At 37.9% G+C, this 21,679-nt stretch overlaps 1 protein-coding gene across 7 annotated transcripts in view; it reads right to left on the bottom strand.

Moving 5' to 3' along the window:
• The window catches only part of PCNX1 (pecanex 1), a 168,823-nt gene that overhangs the window by 127,441 nt on the left and 19,703 nt on the right, over positions 1-21,679 (bottom strand). For all 7 annotated transcript variants that reach the window (XM_040477561.1, XM_040477563.1, XM_040477562.1 and 4 more), the window contains exon 2: positions 1,835-2,043. In XM_040477561.1, the coding sequence (XP_040333495.1) occupies positions 1,835-2,043 (209 nt within the window). The remainder of the gene's footprint in view (positions 1-1,834; positions 2,044-21,679) is intronic.

The following is a 21,679-nucleotide window of genomic DNA, read 5'->3' as shown; positions in this document are numbered from 1 at the left end:
CTCCAGGCTCTGAGCCATCAGCCCAGAGCCTGACGCGGGGCTCGAACCCACGGACCGCGAGATCGTGACCTGGCTGAAGTCGGAGGCTTAACCGACTGCGCCACCCAGGCGCCCCTAAAAAATTTTTTTTTAAATATTGCAAAAGAAATGCTTTCACTACTTCAAATATTTTCTAAGTACAGTGACAGACTCCGATTTAGAACCTGAAGTTCATAAGAAAAACAAGGCCCCTACCTTCAAGAAGCTTACAAATGCAAACAAATGATTAAGTAAGGCAATTTCAGATAGTGATTGGTGCTATGAACAAAATTATTACAGAAGTAAAATATCTGCTCAATGAACACACAGGATAATCACGTTGGGGTAGAGAAAATGTAACTGAAAAGGGATAAACAGGGGCACCTGGGTGGCTCAGTTGGTTAAGCATCTGACTTCGGCTCAGATCATTATCTCATGGTTCGTGGGTTCATGCCCATGTCAGGCTCTGTGCTGACAGCTCGGAGAGTGAAGCCTGCTTCGGATTCTGTGTCTCCCTCTCTCTCTCTGCCCCTCCCCCGCTTGCGCTCTGTCTCTCTCAGTCTCTCAAAAATAAACATTTAAAAAAACATTTTTTTTAAAGGAATAAACAAAGGCTTTCGATGCACTGGAAAAGAGAAGCATCACCTTTCTTAAAAAATGAGTACTCACTTTTCATATTATACTGAGTGGAAACATGACAGATTGGTTAAAAACATGGACTTCGGGGGCGCCTGGGTGGCGCAGTCGGTTAAGCGTCCGACTTCAGCCAGGTCACGATCTCGCGGTCCGTGAGTTCGAGCCCCGCGTCAGGCTCTGGGCTGATGGCTCAGAGCCTGGAGCCTGTTTCCGATTCTGTGTCTCCCTCTCTCTCTGCCCCTCCCCCATTCATGCTCTGTCTCTCTCTGTCCCAAAAATAAATAAAAAACGTTGAAAAAAAAAAATTTAAAAACATGGACTTCAGATCTGATTCCCTGGAATATTTAATTTTTCACACCCTAGTTTCTACATCTAAAAATCAGGAGTAATAAGAGCACCTACCTCACAGAATTGTTTTGAGGACTATTACATATGTCAAGTGTTCATACACTGTTTTTTGAAGACCTATATTAGTGGTACCTATCATTTCTATGAAGTCACAATAAACTTTTGACTGTGGATAAAGTAAATCCTTCAGTCAACATGAGAAAGGGGATGAGGCCAAGGTATTGAAGAGAATGTGACTGAGAGCCATAGGAGGAATACTGAACTGGGATGGAGAAAGAAAACCCCCAGGAGAAGGTGACAGCTATACAAAATTGAATCCTAAGAGGTCAGTTACGAAAAGATGGAGGGAAGAAACAGCTAAGTTGCCATGGTGAGAATATATCATTGAAAAATATTTACAATAGATGAAGTAAAAATTGCAGATTATAAATGTCAAGGAAAATGTCACAATTTGCTTAAGATATGTATACATTTAATTTATATATATAAATTCAATATAAATGCTAAGATTTACAAGCCATGCTTTATTATTTCCTTACACTGTTTTTCATTGGTTTTGGTCTTTGGTGTGAATAAAATATTTTAAAGTTATAACTGGTATAGCATGCTATTAGTAATAAGGCCATATTTAATCCCCCAGATATGCCAATCAGCTTTGCTGGTGTCTAATGCGACAATCTGTACCTGCCATTATACCTCTAATATAACGGGAAGGTCTGGTGGTAAGATCAAACACTGCCTGAAAACCACATATCAGAGCAGAGGCACAACACAATCATCACATCACTGTACACATGCAGTGTAAAAACGGAGTGGCGGGAGTTTTCCTCACCTCGGTCCATTACTGTCTTTTCTCCTGGTTGAACAGTTGCCTTGCTCAGCTTTGGCTCGCTGATCTGGGAACTCATTCGCACTCCTATCTATAACTTCTCCGGCATCAAGTGCTCTGTGGAGTCGATAGTTGACCATCTTCAGAACAATGAAAACAGCAGCTATCACAGGACAATAAACTGCTACTATAATCATTGAAGAAGGAAGAGCCTTGAAGAGAAAGAAAATAAAGATAGGCATTTAAAAATATCGTATATTTTATTCAATTAGAGAAATCTGTAACTAAAATGACACACACAAAGCAACAATTACTTAGTTACTAGAAACTTAGTTACTAGAAAAAACTTAGTTACTAGAACTAAGTTGCAAAAGTGTAAGACAGCGCTGCCCAAAACCATAGCCACCAGCTACATGCAGCTACTGAGTATTTGAAATATGGTTTGTCTGAACGGAGATGGGCAGTAAGAATAAAATAGCAATGGACTTTGATGATTCAGCATGAGAAAAAAGAATGTAAAATATCTCAATAATTTTTACATTGGTTACGTGTTGAAATAGCGTTCAGAGTATACTAGGTTAAATAAAGTACATTATTAAACTTGTTTTCATCTGTTCCTTTTTACTTATTTTTAATGTGGCTATTAGAAAATTTTAAATTACATATGTGGCCTGCGTTACATTTCCGCTGGAGAGCGCAGTATAAAGTCCATGCCAAAAAGCTTATGATACAATTGGAGAGTTAAATATCACATTACATAATACACGAGTAAGACAGGAATGTGGTCCAGATATAGAAGCCCTGTTTATGTGCCCTCTGTAACTTTGTTTAGGATATAAACATTCTTTGGGCTCTACAAAGCTGTTCTAGTTAGAACTGTTAGAAGAAAAACCTTTGAACTAGGACTGTAAACACAGATAAGACATGGGAGACGTGCAAAATCCAAATAGGTTTTCTTTTAATACACTTAAAAACTGTAGCCTGACAAATAAAAGAATACAGAACAGAATCAAGCAAAAAAACAGATTAACTGAAAAAACTCCAATGCTTCCTGGGCATGAAGGCTGCAGACCTGTCAGACTTGAGGATCCACTGGTGTGGACCTGTCTCCAGGGGTGACAGGTGTGGAGGCCACCCCACTTGGGAGGCATGGCCTCAAGAGTCACTGCTGGCAGAGACTATATAACGAGGTTCTACTTATGCCCACTTAAATGAAACACAAATCACTCTGGTGTCTGTAGCTCTAGATTTTATAAGGTTTAACCTCAGTCATCTGACAACATGGTTCCAAACTTGCTTAGAAAGATAACTTCGAATTGCTTGAGATGGTGAAACTAAAAAGGGTCCTGGTGAACCAGGTAGGTTTACAATACAAACATAATAAAAGTTAAAAAAAAAAAAAAAAAAAAAAAGAAAGTTATTTGGGGTGGGGAGAGAAAAGGAAAGAGTGTGGGATGCAATTGGGAAAGGAAAATAAAAGTAAATCAAGCCCACAGTATACCTCTTTTGAGTTGTAAATAGGCATAATAGGTATAAGTTTGGTATTTTTAAAACTTGGAATAAGAAAGCCTTCATTTTAGCGTATCTATCTAAAAAAATTGAACCTGTGATCCCAATTTAAATGTCACTGAATGACTGATTTAGGCTTATAATTTTTTTAAGTTTGTTTATTTATTTATTTATTTTGAGAGAAAGAGAGCAGGTGAGGGGCAGAGAGAGAAGGAGAGAGAGAATCCCAAGAGGGTGATGCAGGGCTTGATCCCACAAACTGCGAGATCATGACCTGAGCCAAAACCAAGAATCAGACACTTAACCAACTGAGCCACCCAGATGCCCCTAGGCTTATGATTTTAAGTTGAAAAATGTATTTTTAATGTTTGTTTGTTTGTTTATTTAGAGACAGTGAGCCCGTACAAGTGGCAGAGGGAGAGAGAAAGAGGGAGAGAGAAAATCCCAAGCAAGCTCCATGCTGACAGCACAGAGCCTGACTGAGGATTCGATCTCACAAACAGTGAGAAACACTGGACCTGAGCCAAAATCAAGAGTGAGATCATGACCTGAGTTGAAATCAAGAGTTTAACCTACTGAGCCATCCAGATGCCTCCATTAAGTACAATTTAAATTAAAGGAGTCTTAAGCTGTATTAAAAAAAAAAAAAAACCAAACTCCCAAACATAGTTGTTAAAAACGGGTTCAATTTGAGTGTGAAACTGTTTTAATTTATAACTTTAATAAATCTAATTATTTTTGTAAAAAGACAAAAAACAAAAAATCCCGAATAACCTTTTCTGAGCAGAAGATACACATACTTAAACTGACAAAACAATTTCAAACAGAGAAACACATACAGACACATATACTACTTACAGTATTTACAAAAGTTCTGCATAATGCTGGTTTCTATACAAGATGTTCACATAAGAATTATAGTTCTTGGTAATCATTTAGTTTAACACCTTCATTTTCAGACAGAAAATTGAGACCTACTAACTTTGAAAAACTTAGCCAAGATTACTCATCTTAGCAACAAAATTAACCAAGACTTCTCATGCCTGTGTCACTGCATGTTTAAGTATACACCAATACCAATTCCATTTTAAATGTAAAGTGTCAATGCAAAGTAAGTCAGAATTCCATCATTATTCATCATAGCCCAAATTAAGATAAAAATTATTGGGGCGCCTGGGTGGCGCAGTCGGTTAAGCGTCTGACTTCAGCCAGGTCACGATCTCACGGTCTGTGAGTTCGAGCCCCGCGTCAGGCTCTGGGCTGATGGCTCAGAGCCTGGAGCCTGTTTCCAATTCTGTGTCTCCCTCTCTCTCTGCCCCTCCCCTGTTCATGCTCTGTCTCTGTCTCAAAAATAAATAAACGTTGGAAAAAAAATTTAAAAAAAAAAAGATAAAAATTATTGATTATATTAATTAAGTGGATTGAAAGAGAACAAGTTCACGATTGTTACTCAGAGTAGTAAATTCAGTGGAAATGTTAATGGCCCCTCCAAATGGTAAAAGAGAAAAGAGATACCTTAATACTGAATGGTCTATTGTGTCTGCCTCTACAAAGAGTCAAAGATTACGACTGCTAAAACAGATTGAAATAAACTCTCTCCCTACTATTATACTGCTAACAGTAGCACATGACTGAATGCCAAGAAACATACTAAATGTACAGGATAAGGACAGAATTTCTTTTTAAAAAACACTGAACAGTGAAAAGACAAAGTGAAATAAAAATTCAAGTGACCATTTCATACCAGAAACCAGTATCAGATAATGAACACTTGTATTTTCTACTCTAACTACAAAAGTTATCCATTTATTTTACACCCCGTGGTTTCAATGTTTAAGCCCCATCAATGGTTACGCTGGAGGCTTCTAGGTGACAGAGGACAGCTGTTCTATCAGTTCCACTTTTCCCGGGAGGGATAAAAATGCATGGACACACACTGGGCTGTTGTGTGACTTTATGTAAACTTGTTCTTCTACTTAACTTAGATTACTTCACTGGGCTCTCTGCTGACTCCAGCCCAGCGGACAGTATCAGTATGATCATAAATGTATCATAATATATTTTTTAAATATTTTAAGTTTGTTTTTTATTTTATTTTTTATTTATTTAGGTTTAAAAAAAATTTTTTTTTACATTTATTTATTTTTGATAGAGCACAAGTGGGGGAGGGACCGAGAGAGAAGGAGACACAGAATCCGAAGCAGGCTCCAGGCTCCAAGCTGTCAGCACAGAGCCCGACGTGGGGCTTGAACTCAAGAACCACTATATCGTGACCTGAACCAAAGTCGGATGCTTAACCGACTGAGCCACACAGGCACCCCTTTATTTATTTAGTTTTTAAAGTAGGCTCCACACCCAACATGGGGCTTGAACTCACCACCCCGAGATCAAGAATCACATGCTCTACTGAATGAGCCAGCCGGGCACTCCTGTCAGGTACTTATTGACTTAAGGTTAATTATGTTTCATAACAAACAATACTTTAATATTTTCAAAGGTCATGTTTCGTCCTAAGTTAGACTATTTTATCACAGATGTTATCTTCAAGTTAATGCTGATGCAACCAAGCCCATTAACTGCTCTCTGATAATAAAGAAGTCTATTTTATGTTCACTCCAAGGTCTATCTCCAAGTATAAATTGCTTACGTGGGAAGGCTGGTTTTACTTCTTAAGATACCACAAACAGTGGACAGCAGAAAATGAAGATGGGGTAGCAGGTGGCATAACACTGATGGATAAACAAGGCCCTCACTGAATTACCAGAAAGTCACAGCACTGCGAGCTCAGGATCAAGACCTGCACAGTCATCACGGACTTCAGGTGCTCTTCTTATACATCTTCAGGGTCTCTGCAGCTCACACATTTTATGTATTGAAAAGTTATAATATGAAAACAGACAAGCTGGGTAGTTTTTCAGTTCTATTATGCTATGATTAACTTCTTGTTTTGAGGGATTTGCTTACTCTTGTAGTCGCACTCAAGTATTCTGACCAGTTCAGTCGGAAATCAGTGGTCTATAACTAAAAAGGTTATCAGAATGGGAGACCATCACCCACAACGGACGTCAACCAAGGCTGTGAAAAAAAATATTTTAACAAATCTCTTAGAATAGCTATCATTAATGTAAAAACACTTTCTATGTTTATTTTCTCTTTCCACTATTGCAACTACCTTATTATTTAAGACAATGTTTACCAAACTTTTGGCTTCACAGCCTTAATGGGTATTCAAACATATGAACTATGTGTTTTACATAGAGATTCATCACATCTTAAGTTCTTAAACTGACAGATTAAAGATTTTAACATAAAGAGCAAAACTTTAAAAATTTTAGAATATAAAAGAAAATCTTTATGATCTTAGGATATTTCTTAAGCATGATTCTCAAAGTATACACTATAAAGGACTGATAAATTAAAATTAAGAACTTCTGTTTGAGAGACACTATAAACTGAGTGAAAAGACAAGCTACAAATTAGGAGATATATTAAAACATATATTATTATGTAGGCATACATATGTGTATATTTATGTATAAGTACATATGTAATATATAAAGAATAAAGATGTATAAAATCAGTAACAAAGAGGCAAACAAACCAATGAAAATAAAGGACAACAGACAGACCTAACACAGAAAAAGATATGATAAAAACAACACATGAAAACATGTTCAACTCCATCAGTAATAAGCAAAATAGAATTTAAAACCACAATTTAGGGGGGCACCTGGGTGGCTCAGTCAGTTAAGTGGCCGACTTCAGCTCAGGTCATGATCTTGTGGCTCATGAGTTCAACCCCCATGTGGGGCTCCATGCTGACAGCCCAGAGCCTGGAGCCTGCTTCGGATTCTGTGTCTCCTTCTCTCTCTCTGCCCCTCCCCCACTCACATTCTATCTCACTTCCTCTCTCTCTCAAAAATAACATTAAAAAAAATTTTTAAGCCACAGTTTAGGGACACCAGTTGCTCAGTCAGTGGAGCATGGGACTCTTGATCTCAGGGTTGTGAGTTCAAGCCACATGTTGGGACTACAGCTAGCTTAAGAAAAAAAGAAACCACAGTATGTCATTTAACATCCATCTGTATAGACAAAAATTAAGTATGGAGAACCAGACCTCTAGCAAACTACTGGTAGAAATACAAATTGAAAAATAAATCACTGAAGATCTAGCAATTCCTAAGTATAAAACTGATACGAACTCTTGTACATGCAGTCCTAGAAGACTTTTATCCCCAAAATGGAGCAAAACCTCAACTGAAAACCAAGAGGAAAATGGACAGCTGTAGACTAGTTACCAGTGTGGAGCAGGACAATGAAAACTACAGCCAAATGCAGCAACATTAATTATACAAATACAGTATGTATTATATTCCAAATATAAACTTGTGGTTTGCTATATCTTCCTGATTTTTTTGGTAATGATATTTCTTTTATAATTAGAAGAGCTAAAATTTTAATAGTGAAAAAAAGTTTTCATATTAGAAAAAGAATATATCAGCTTTCATCTTTTACACAGACATGATCTATATTCATCTCAATAATGGATGACTTAGTAATACATCAAGTTCCAATCGAGGCAGTTTTTTACCTTACTCCTTACCTGTAAAAAAGTATTTTAACTCTCAATTACACATCCCGAATAATGGCACAAAGTATGACTGGCTGTCAGATAGCTCTAGATATTCAAATCAAATACAGACCCAAAAGCTGTGGTAAGCCTCCTATGGAGAACTGTGTTAGATACTTTTAATAAGATCACCTCTCTTAAAAACTGGATGGATAAAAATGCCAAAAACTACAATGGGGGCAGCTGGAGGGCTCAGTCGGTTAAGTGGCCAACTCTTGATTTTGGCTCAGGGCATGGTCTCAGGGTTCGTGGGTTCGAGTCCCACATTGGGCTCTGCGCTGACAGCATGGAGCCTGCTTGGGATTCTCTCTCCCTCTCTCTCTGCCCCTCCCCTGCACGCACACCCTCGCTCTCAAAATAAATAAATTTTTAAAACTATAATTATCATATTTGATCTAGCAATCCTACTTCTGAGTACTTATCCAAAAGAATTAGAAGCAGGATCTCAAAGAGATACTTGTATACCCATGTTCACAGCAACAATATGCACAATAGCCAAGAGGTAAAAGCAACACAAATGTCCATCCACGGATGAACAGATAAACAAAATGTGGTCTATGCATACAATGGAATAGTATTCATCCGGGGCTCCTGGGTGGCTCAGTTGGTTCAGAGTCCAACTTCGGCTCAGGTTATGATCTCACAGCTTTTGAGTTCGAGCCCCGCATTAGGCTCTGTGCTGACAGCTCAGAGTCTAGACCCTGCTTCGGATTCTGTGTCTCCCTCTCTCTCTCTCTCTGCCCCTCCCCTGCTCATGCTCTGTCTCTCTCTCTCTCAAAAATAAACAAGCATTTAAAAAATTAAAAATAAAAAAGGAACGAAATCCTGTCACAGGCTACAACACAGATGAACCTTGAGGTCAATAAGCCACGTGAAATAAGTCAGTCACAAAAAGACAAAATACTGGATGATTCCGCTTATATAAGGTATCTAAAGTAGTCAGATTCCTAGAGATAGAAACCAGAATGGCGGTTACCAAAGACTAGCAAGAGGAAGAAAGAGGGAGTTATTTAATAGGTATAGACTTTGTTTCAGAGTATGAAAAAGTTGTGAACATCCAATGCACAACAATGTGAATATACTTAACATTACCAAATATACTTTCAAAATGTGTTAAAGTGGTAAGGTTTATGTTAAGTGCATAGTTTAATCCCTTAAATTCTGATAGTTTATGCTTAACATAAAAAAAATGATTAATTTCAGTCACAAGTGATAGGTTCAAGCTATTCAAGATGTCAAATATATTTCTGATGGGACTCTTGAGAAAGCCACTTGGAATCACAGAAATAGTCATACTAGATTTTCAGGCACGAAGTAAACTTATCTTACATTACATTTTATCTTACATTTTATTTCAAAAACTCAAGTGAGTAATTCTCCCCTATGGCTAGCACAATGCATGGTAGAAAAGCAATCTTTAATACAATGCTCACTTTATGTGCAGCAATGTAAAGAAAGACATGCACTATCTATGCTTTGTGTTAGATTCATAATTTTCACTACATTGAACACCACTGAATCAAGATCTGGAAGCATATGGTTAACAAACGAGTATTTCCTTAATATATTTGTAGCTATTTTCAATCAGAATTTCAATGCATATTTTCCAGTTCATGTTACAAAGTGATTATCAGCTACATAACACTTAATGACAACTAACATTTTATACGTAGATATCAACTGACATCTAATAGCTAGTGATGACCATGGGCCAGGCACATTTCTAAGTGCTTTATGTATATTAACTCATTTAACCCTTAGGATCACCTCATGAAGTCAGCACTGTTATTCTTCTAATATTACAGGCAGAGAAAGTGAGACACAAAGAGATAAGTAATTTGCCCAAGATCTCAAAATGAGACATCAAGGAGCCACTTGACTCCAGAGTCCTCGCTCTAAATCATGACATCTAACTGCCTCTAAATCAAGGTTGGAAAACTTTTTCTGTTTAAAGCCAAACAAAAAATATTTCATACTTTACAGGTCACAGAATCTGTCGCAGCTGCTCAACTCTGCTGCTTGAAAGCAGCTCCAGACAATATATGAACACATGAGCATGGTGTTTTCCCATAAAACTATTTATAGACACTGAAACTTGAATTTCATATAATTTTCACACAGAATGAAATATTACTCGTTTTTTTTTTTCAACCACTAAATATGTAAAAAAAAAAAAAAATTCTTAATTCATGAGCCATACAAAAACTACATGGGCCACATTTTGCTAATATCTGCTCTGAATGAAATACTCTTTTCTCCTTTAACCACTAAACCAAACAAAACATCATCATGCACTTCTCCCTCATATATGAGAAGTATGAACCTATAATCTCCAATATCACCAGTTTCATCCAACTGTGAAACAAAGTAGCTGCTAGAAAACAATTGTTCTTCACAATGTAGGCCCCCAAAATCAAGTCACATTCAACAGTGTCATTTAATAAGATAATTCTGGAAATCACTCCTCTTCCTTGCTCTCCAAGCAAAACAACTATTTTTAATGTTAAAAAGTAGGTCACAAGTTTTTAAGCATATAGTATACCTATTTTTTTAGAAGACATGACATTTTTGAATAATGCCTGTTTTTGGTATCTTCTCTTCAATGAGAAAATTAATTTGTAGCAGAAAACACTGGTTTGGGGCAATTGTGGGAAAATTCCATTAGTTCCATAGAAATCCCTGGAAAAATGATTAAAACTTCAACAGCCTGGGGGTGCCTGGGTGGCTGAGTCCAACTCTTGATTTTGGCTCAGGTCATGATTTCACAGTTTGTGGGATTGAGCCCCACCATCAGACTCCACCTGACAACATGGAGCCTGCTTGAAATTCTCTCTCACTCTCTCTGCCCCTCTGCTGCTCACGTTTTCTCTCTCTCTCAAAATAAACAAACATTAAAAAGAAAAAACCTTCAGTGGCCTTATATCACTATTTGACAAAGTTATGTGACAGAAAACTCACTAGGGACTAGAGGCCGAGGGCCCATCAATACAATAAAGGAAACTTTTTAGGGGCGCCTCGGTGGCTCAGTTGATTAAGCATCCAGCTTCAGCTCAGGTCATGATCTCAGGACTTGTAAGTTCAGGTCCTGTATCAGGCTCTACTGTTAGCACAGAGCCTACTTGGCATCCTCTGCCTCCCTCTCTTTCTGTCACTCCCTAGCTTGTGTTCTCTCTTTCAAATATAAACAAACACTAAAAAAAAAAAAAAAAAAAAAAAAGAAAGTAAGGAAGAAAATTTTGTTTGTTTTTTAAGAAAAATTTTAAACAGACACAAACACGAAGACTATATCTGTCTCTCTAAAAATGTAGGTTAACTGTAGAGAATACTGAAAGTAAAAACTATTTTTTTTGGTCAGTCTTTAAAAATACAAATACATGTATGGAAACCAATTTGACACTAAATTATATTTAATAAATAAATAAATATAAATAAATAAAAATAAATAAAAATACAAATACAGGTCACATCTTTACACTGCTTCCTAATTTGGTATGTATTTCTCATTAAATGTGAAAATAATAAATGTGAAGACATTGTATTAGACATTTTCCTCAAAATGTTTTCACTATAAATTCATAACTAATAAATACAACTCTCATTCCTCTGAGGCCTTTCTTTGCTGCCTTGTGATACCTTTAGCTCAATATCCAGCTATAAGAAAAAGCTGAGTAGCAGTTTTGTTTCCCAATTCAAAACACTACATTCATTCCGATTATTCTTTTTAAATACATGCTTCTCTGCTCGTGTGGTCTGAGATCTTTGAATGTTGCCAACTACCAAAGTAGCTGGTGCTTCTAGTAAGTTACAACAGAGACAATCACTGACATATTTAGAGAAAAACTGAACCTAAATCTTTCCTAGCTTGAATGTTGTCCGCTCTGCCAATCTCCTGTAGAAACGGGAGTGAAAATTAAATGACAGAAAAAATATCTGGCAAATGAAAAGTCTGGCATAATTTGAAAGCAGTACGCCTCACGGTCTAGGCGGAGAAAAAAACAAAACAAAACAAAAAAACAAAACCCAAACCCACAGGTACTGGTCCTGTCCTAAACCGTAACTTCCATCCGTCAATAACACCTGAACTAACTTTTCTTCACACTTTTTCAGAAGGAAAACTAAGGAGTTGTAACAATAAGGAGCGCTGCCTTCTTCCCACAGTCTGCCCCCAAATCAGTCCGTGCCACAGCTGTTTCGGCTGGGTCCAAATGACCAACGGGACAAAGAACCAAGAACCACTTTTTGTAAAGCTCTGTGAGACAGCCACTCGGCCCGGGGTTCGAGCTTTCCTACTGACAGACCTGAAGCTGGGCAACCTGCCTCTGCGTATGTACTCTGGTGGAAAATCCCTTTCGGCTTACTGACAAAAAGAGTATCAATGGATAAGCTGATTCCTACAACGTGCAGAACCGTTCCACATCTGTACCACCTTTCGTTTCTGGCAAACAGAGAAAATGCTGGCAACGAGGGAGGAAGAAGGAAGGGCTCAGCAGAAAATGAGTGTCCATTAGGGGTAAGGAGAGAGGGCAGATCAGAGAAGAAATGAACGGTTTTAAGCCTTCCAATTTTCACATACAGGCTGCCCCAAAGAACTTTAAAAAGGCCTTCAGGGGCGCCTGGGTGGCGCAGTCGGTTAAGCGTCCAACTTCAGCCAGGTCACGATCTCGCACTCCGTGAGTTCGAGCCCCGCGTCGGGCTCTGGGCTGATGGCCCGGAGCCTGGAGCCTGTTTCAGATTCTGTGTCTCCCTCTCTCTCTGCCCCTCCCCCGTTCATGCTCTGTCTCTCTCTGTCCCAAAAATAAATAAACGTTGAAAAAAAAAAAATTAAAAAAAAAAAAAAAAAAAAGGCCTTCATATCCCAATCATGGCTCTAGGAATTCAGGCCTCTTGCCACAGCCTCCTTCAGGGATGGAGGTAATAAAGCATTCCAGGCAGGTATTTCATTTCCGAAGAGAGGGCTGAAGAGGGAAAGGGACAAGCACTCCCAGGGCTGAGAGGCAAGCACACTTTCCCGTAGAAAAAAACACAAAAATAGAATTTTCTGTAAATCCAACTACACAGTAAGTCGAAGTGACTTCAGAGGGCCAACTGGGAACCTCTGCAACAAATCCAGAATACACCTTCCCCAAAGGCAACTAACTGACTTACAAGTGAAAAATCAGAAGTTGAGCCAACCCATATTTCTGCAGAAGTTTACAGTTTATTTCTAAATATTTTAATATGAACAGAATCATTAAAAATACTAGATACTATCTTTTAGATCTGTTTATATTTGTATTTTATATTTGTCACTCTACATTTGTATTTACATTTTTAGCTACAGTTGAATGCTATTCTTAAGGAGGTAACATTCAAAATGCATTGCATACTACCCAGATGAAAAGGGACCAGAGTAATATAGGACATACAAACTCATCATCAACATATATGTACTAGGAGCTAGAGATGGGCAGCTTAAAATACATATGAAAAAATAGGGCACAGATATGAAAAGGAGAAACAAAAGTAAGGATGCATAATGATGGACTACAATAGCCATATACATTTTATAGGAATTTTCCCATACTTTCATTTTTCCCCACAAAAATATATATATGTATATATATAACAATGTATAAATATATACAGAATTATAATAAACATATTTAGATTTACTATTTGGGAATATATACTCCCAAATATGATTATCCAATAATCTAAACTATATAGATGGAATTAGTAATTAGTGATTCACAAATATCCTTTCCAAAACCAATCCATCCTCTTATTCTCTCCTATGTGTTGAAATGGGTTTTTATCTATTTTTTATTTTATTTATTTATTTATTTATTTATTCATTCATTCATTCATTCATTCATTTATTTCTTGAGAGAGAGAGAGAGAGAGAGAAAGTGTGCACAGGGACTGAAGCAGGCTCCATGCTGTTAACATGGAGACCAACCCTGAGATCATGACCTGAGCCAAAATCAAGAGTCGGACACCTAACAGACTAAGCCTCCTAGGCACCCCTGAAATGGCTTTCTAATGAGATTAAGGTACCTATTTTCCCAAACCAGCAAATAGCAGCCAACCTAAAATGAAAAATAACTGATACGTCTGGAAATTTTAACTGGCTATTAAACTATGTCAGAACAGCAAATAAAAATGGAAAGGTAGAGATATTTACGCCTCTACATGAAAGAGACTGACACAGATTTATCTTTCAACATTACCCAGATAGTATTATCTAGAGACTGAACTCCATTCTTCACCAAGATTCCCCAAATGAAATCTGAAAGAATCATCACGTAAGAACGTAACTTGAAAAGCACCAACAATGTTTTGATTTGCAAACCTTTCTCTGAGTAAACCTAACCATCCCAGAAAGAGAATAGGGTATCTCATGCTGAGAACAATTTTGATTCGTATTTCTTTTTGTAAACTGGTAACTTGACATTGTGGTGTATAAATCATTCTTTTATCAGTTTAACCAATCGCTTGACCTATTTCTTTATTCCATTTGTTTCTGATATATTTTACTGAAACAATTTTTCCAGGATTCATAATAAGTGAAAATAAGAATTCATTAACAAGGTCTGTCAACATGACTTTGCAGTTTTGAAAAGTAGCAGCTAGGTTATTACCTCACAAAATGTCAGCTGAGGATATATTCAGTAGGATTATCTTTAGGCCAATATATATAAAATAACGGGATTCTTCTTGCACTGATTTACTATACTCTTATAGATGAAGTACACTGTACAAGCACAAAATAATAATACAAGAGTTCAAATGTAAGGCTTAAAAATGAAAATAACTCCATCAATAACCAAAGTATTAAGCAAAAGGAAAAATCAAATTGTGAAGGAAAAAGCAAATGTTTTTATTTTACTTATTTTTTTTAAGTTCATTTACTTGTTTTTGAGAGAGAGATGGAGAGACAGACAGAGAGAGCACGCAAGCTGGGGAGGGGCAGAGGAGGAGAGACAGAGAGAATCCCAAGCAGGCTCCACACTGCCAGCGTGGAGCCTGATGTGGGGCTCAAACTCACAAACTACGAGATCATGACCTGAGTCGAAACCTAGAGTTGGACGCTTAACCAACTGAGCCACCCAGGTGCCCCAAAAATATTTTTAAATAAAAAATTAATACACACCAAAAATTAGGTTATTGAAAGTTATTTGTGTTCTTTCCTGTTTCACTAAAATTTAGTGACACAAACTGCAAGCTGAGATACTAATATAATTCAAATCAGGAAGACGTATAAATTAAAAGCATATTAGCTCTCAAGAATGTTAACAGAAGCCATACATCACTTTGGCCTAGCTCGCTGAATTGGCTTGAAGCAGAAAGATGGCACTGCATGTCACATAATCCATCTCTACCCTTAAAAGTAAACGCTAGAGGCGCCTGGATGGCTCAGTCGGTGGAGCGTCCCACTTCTGCTCAGGTAACAATCTCCTGGCTCTTGAGTTCGAGCCCCACATCAGGCTCCGTGCTGACAGTTCGGAGCCTGGAGACTGCTTCGGATTCTGTCTCTGTCTCTCTGCCCCTCCCCTGCTCATGCACTGTCTCTGTCTCTCTCTCAAATGTAAATACACATAAAAATTAAAAAAAAAAAAGATATGGCCCTAGTTCTTTAAATAAATAAATAAATAAATAAATAAAGTAAATGCTAAAATCAAGCAAAGTATCAACACACTAGATTTAAGGTGAGGTAAATATGCCTAACAGAAAAAATGAATTAAGAAGTGAATACAGCATACTTAATACCACCATTTACTCAGTTTCCATAAAGGCAACTCTGACACAACTCACTGAATATGAGTTTAGTCATTCATTCAACATATATTTACTAAATACCTATTAAGTCCCAGATACTCTTCTAACGAATGATAATACTGCAATAAACAAAATCTTTTTTTTTTTTTTAATTTTTTAAGGTCTATTTATTTTTGAGAGACAGAGACAGAATGCAAGTGGGTTAGGGGCAGAGAGAGAGGGAGGCACAGAATCCAAAGCAGGCTCCAGGTCCAAGCCATCAGCACACAGCCCGACGGGGGGCTCGAACTCACAAGCTGTGAGATCATGACCTGAGCTGAAGTCAGACGCTCAACTGACTGAGCCACCCAGGTGCCCCAATATCATTACTCTTCTTGAGCTTCTCAGAAGAATGACTAATTTCCTGTTCAACCCAGCGCCAGGTACTTTACATAGATTATCTCACAACAATCCTTTGAATAAAATACTATTATAATCTCCATTTTACGGATAAGAAAACTGAGGCAATGAAGTCATCTGTAGGCAGCAAGCAGTAAAAACAGTCTAAGTCCAGTGGTAAGAATCTGAGGGTTTTTTAAAGTTTATTTATTTATTTTAGTAATCTCTACGTCTAACATGGGGCTTGAACTCATGACCCCGAGATCAAGAGTTGCATGTTCTTCCAAGTGAGCCAGTCAGGTGCCCTAAGAATCTGCGTTTCCAACCACTAACACTAGGCAGTCTTCCCCCCAAAGCAGTGTTTCACAACTTTTTTTTTCATTATCGTACTAAGGAGTCTTTCCAGACATTTTTTTCCTAATCACTCCTGTGAAATAATAGAAAATATATACATTGGTTTCTGTCCCTGGTTCCTGGCACAGAACTCCTAAAAAACCCTTGGAATTCCTTAGTGATAACATCTAAGTCCCTTGGAATTTCCTGGGTGATAGGAGTGTCTTTGTTCTAATGAGGTAACTGTTGGTGGGCTCCTGGATGGGGGCTGGTTACCAGAAAGACCAAGCCATGATTAGAAGCTTGGGATTTCCAGAGGAGAGGGGCTGGAAATGGAGTTAATAATTGATGATGCCTACGTGATGAAGCCTTCACGAAATCCCAACGGTATGGAGTTTGGAGAGCTTCCAGGCTGGTGAATGTGTGGAGGTGCCAGAGAATGGTGCACCCAGAGAAGACATGAAAGCTCTGTGCCCCTTCCCACACATCTGCCTTACATATCCCTTCTTGCTGGATGTTCATCTGTATCCTTTATCACACCCTTTTGTGATAAACTGGTGAACAGTAAGTAAATTGTTTTCCTGAGTTCTGTGAACCACTCTAGCAAATTAACTGAACCTGAGAATGGGGTCATGGAAACTTCCAATTTGTAGGCAATGGGACAGAAGCATAGGTGACAACCTGTACTTGTTACTGGCATCTGACCTGGGGGGAAGGAGACAGTCTTGTGGAACTGGCCCCTTAACCAGTGGGATTTGAAGCTATCTCCAGGTAGTGTCAGAACTGAGTTAAATTGTAGGATATTCAGCTGGTTACTCAGAGGATTGTTTGTTAAGGGAAAACCCATACACACCTGGTATCAGAAATGTTAGGAGTGGGGAAGCAGCACGAGACTAAACGAAAACACACAGAAATGTAAGTTTCCAAAACACTCCCCCTCACGAAATTTTACCACCACAGACACACTACATCTGTATGTCCCCTACGTACAAGTGGACGTTACACATAAAAAGATTTCTTTACCACTACCACCACCCACCCTCCCCTATCAAGTAAGTTATTTTCACCTCCTTGAGGGCAAGCAACCTCATTCTTACTGAGAATGCATGATCTGGAGCAAAGCTTCTTAACCCAGCAATGCCGGCATTTGGGGCCGGATAATCCTATGTTGTTGGTACTGCCCTGTACTTTAAAAGTTGTTTAGCACCGTCCCTGGCCTCTGCCCACTAGAAACCAAGTGGTAACCGTGACAAAGCTGGGTTAAAATCCTCCAGCCTTAGAAATGCAGGTAAGTGGCGGCAACTGCTTCTCTTGCTGCTCTTTACACAGTCTTAAGAATTACAGCTCCTGACTTTGTTCACAAAAAACCTGGAATGGATGAGATATAAGCCGGCTGCAAATGCCGGATCTCTGTAGCCGGCATGAAGGAGCACATGTAACAACAGCCATGGCAAGAAGGAACTGGTATTTGATATAATCATAGCGGGGAGAGAACCCCACACTAGACCAATAAGTGAAAGGACATTAAATTTTAATAAAATCCATTTATAATAGATGCCACATAATAAGGCTAAGTAACCCCTCCCACCAAAATGATGAGTGAGACAAATTACCTCACTTTAAGTATAGATGAGAACCATAACAAAATCCCTAGGAGAACACTCTGTTTTATAATGGGCTTCCATTGTAGTCATACACTATGCGGGTCAAAAGCAGCCAAGATTAAGGATATAATTAGATGATGATGGGAAGGGCAGCTCCAGATTCAGAATACGCACTGAAAAAGATCAGGGGACACTAAACTCGTCTCAAATCCATCACTGGTTGGCTTTCAGGAGATTAATCAGAAAAGCATCTTGTGTGTCTGGGTGAGGAGGACGCTGAACAGTGATGTGGTGGTGGTCCTGGGGTCAAAGGGGAAAAAAGGCAGGGCGACACGCATGACCCTGAAGCAGTTTCCTCAACTGCAAAATGGGATAAGTGTCTTTATTTCACAGGGCAGGGCTATGATGAAGATTAAGTGAGAAAATCTGAAAATGGATGGTGCATGGGCATGAGGTAATAGCACAATAACCACGTGATGTTTTTAATCATGTTTAAGCAACGTGGTGGCAAAACTAAGCTAAGCAAACAAAAAGAAAGACCTCTGAATAGAAATAGTTCAGAGGAACCAAAGATGAGCTACAGAAAAGATGAGCTAGATAAGACTTGTGAGATCTCAGAATACCCGGTGGTAAATATTTAGTCTGACAGTGAACAACCAGAGTCATTAAAAAATATAGAGAAATATTGGGGCGCCTGGGTGGCTCAGTTGGTTGGGCGGCCAACTATAGCTCAGGTCATGATCTCGTGGTCTGTGAGTTTGAGCCCCGCGTCGGGCTCTGTCCTGAGCACTCAGAGCCTGGAGCCTGCTTCCAATTCTGTGTCACCCTCTCTCTCTGCCCCTTGCCTGCTTGCTCTGTCTCTCTCTCTCAAAAATAATTTTTAAAAAACACATATTTTTTTTTTAAATAGAGAAATATTTTTGTATCACAGTAAAGAAAAAAAGAATCTATACTTCAAACAAAAAATATATTGTGCTTAATGGTAAAACACTGGAATGACCATTAAAGTAGGGAAGCAGGGAAGGCTGTCTATATTGCCAGCATTATTTAATACAGATATGTAAAGTACCACGCAGGCAATTATACAAGAGAAAAAAGTATAAGAATTGGAAAGAACTTCAAATTACTTTTTATAAACATGATTGCATATATGAAAATCCTTTTAAAACAAAAATTATTAGAAAAAAATGAGCTAATTCCATAAAGTGTGTGACTGCAAAATCAATAAATCAAAATCAATTGTTTTAGATGGAATCTTGGAACAGCAAAAGGACATTAGGTAAAAACTCTAAACCAATCTGAATAAAGTATGGACTTTAAGTTAATAATGAAATATCAAATATTGGTCCACTGGTTGTGACAAATGTACCACAGTAACCCAAAATGCAATCAACAGGAGAAAATGAGCGGTTATGTGGGATATCTTGTACCACCATCTCTGTAACTTTTCTATAAATCTACAACTATTCTAAAATAAGTTTTTTTTATAAAAACCAATAGTTTCCTTACATGGCAGCAATGACCAGTTAGAAACAGTGAAAAAAAATGGTTCTATTTACGCTACGTTAAAAACTAAAATCTAAGAATAATAATCCTAAGGGAAAATATACAAGGCTAACATTTAAAAAAAAAAAACAAAACTTAAAAACAAAATTCTCTTTAGGGACGTAAAGGGAGAGATCACCTTAATTCAATATTATAAAGATGTCAAACTTCCTTCCCTGAAATGACCCACAAATTCAATTTCTTTCAATCACAAACTCAATGACATCCCTTAGAAACTGAACAAAATGGATAAAGGTGCAAGAACAACTATAAAAAAAACTAGTAAGACAGACTAACAAGACTACTACTATGAAAGAAAAATCTATACATATAAAAAACAAGGGTTACCAACAAAATTTAGTATACATGTAAGAGTAGACACTGATAAAACAGAACCAAATACCCCAGTGGGAACTTAAATTATAAAAAATATGGCATTTAAACTACTAAGAAAAATAGGAGATGGTTTAATAAATTAGGTTGATTGGGACAACTGCCTGTCTAAAAAAATTTTTTAACTTGATACTCACACATTGCTTACAACAAATAAATTCCAAATGGGCTAAACTATAAAACTATTAGATGTCTGCAATTATATTACAAAGGACTCATCTCCTTAATATATAACAGTGCTTAGAAATTAGTAAGAAACAACCTAGAAGAAAATGGATAAAGCACATGAATTCTTCACAGAGAAATTAAAAAAAAAAAAAAAGACACCTTAAGCTTAAGAAAAGCTGCTCAATCCCACTCAAAGCAGGAGATATGCAAGTCAAAACCACTCTAAGATACTATTTGTTATCTATGAAAGGAGCAAAACATGTGAGCACAGATACTCTCATGTATTGCTTCCAAACGTAAAGTGAGTAACACAACACCTCGGAAGGGCAATTTGGCAGATCTTTCAAAATTACAAAAGCATTTATCCTCTGAACAAGCAATCTCATTTCTAGGAATTTATCTTATTACTATACCTGAACACACCGGAGACGATGTTTATACAAATTATTTACCCCAGTATGGTTTGTGTTAGAAGTTGGCAAACAAATTAAATGTCTATCAGCAGGAAACAGGTAACCACACAATGGACTTCTATGCAACTATTTAAAAAAACAGAGCCCAACAAACAAAAATCCAAGACCAGACTGCTTCACTGAATTCTACCAAACATTTGAAGAAGAATTAATAACAATCTTTCTCAAACTCTTCCAAACAACAGAAAAAGAAGGAACAGCTCCAAATTCATTTTATGAGGCCAGCATTGCCCTGTTGCCAAAACCAGACAAGGACACCACAAGAAAACTGCAGACCAATATCCCAGATGAATGCAGGTAAAAATCCTTAACAAGATATTAACGAACAAAATTCAATCCCATTAAAAGAATCCAACACTATGATCAAGTAGGATTTATTCCAGGGATGCGAAAATGGTTTAACACCTGCAAATCAATGTGACAGACCCCATTACCAAAATGAAGGATAAAAATCATATATGATCAGCTCAATAGAGGCAGAAAGAGTATCTGACCAAAATCAACATCCGTTTATAAAACTCTCAATAAAGTGGGTATAGAAGGAACATACCTGAATATAACAAAGGCCTTATGTAAGAAACCCACAGTTAGTACCAGACTTAACAGTGAAAAGCTGAAAGCTTCTCCTCTAAGATCAAAAACAAGGCTAGGATGCCCACTCTTGCCACTTTTATTCAAGTCCTAGCCAGAGCAATGGGGCACCTGGGTGGCTCAGTTGGTTGAGCATCCAATTTCAGCTCAGGTCATGATCTCACAATCCATGAGTTCAAGCCCGCATCAGGCTCTGTGCTGACAGCTCAGAGCCTGGAGCTGCTTCGGATTCTGTGTCTCCCTCTCTCTGCCCCTCCCCTGCTCATGCTCTGTGTCTCAAAAATAAATTTAAAAAATAAATTAAAAAAAAAGAAAGAGAAAGAAATAAAAGTCATCCAAATTGGAATGGAAGAAGTATAACACCATTTGCAGATGACATAGTATATTTAGAAAACCCAGGGGCTCCTGGCTGGCTCAGCTGGAAGAGCACGTGACTCTTGATCTCATTCAAGTCCCACGTGGGGTG

The sequence above is a fragment of the Herpailurus yagouaroundi genome, unplaced genomic scaffold, assembly GCF_014898765.1.
Source record: "Herpailurus yagouaroundi ecotype Mexico unplaced genomic scaffold, PumYag 141, whole genome shotgun sequence".
NCBI classification, from domain to species: domain Eukaryota; kingdom Metazoa; phylum Chordata; class Mammalia; order Carnivora; family Felidae; genus Herpailurus; species Herpailurus yagouaroundi.
This window is presented reverse-complemented; position numbering and strand designations above follow the sequence as displayed.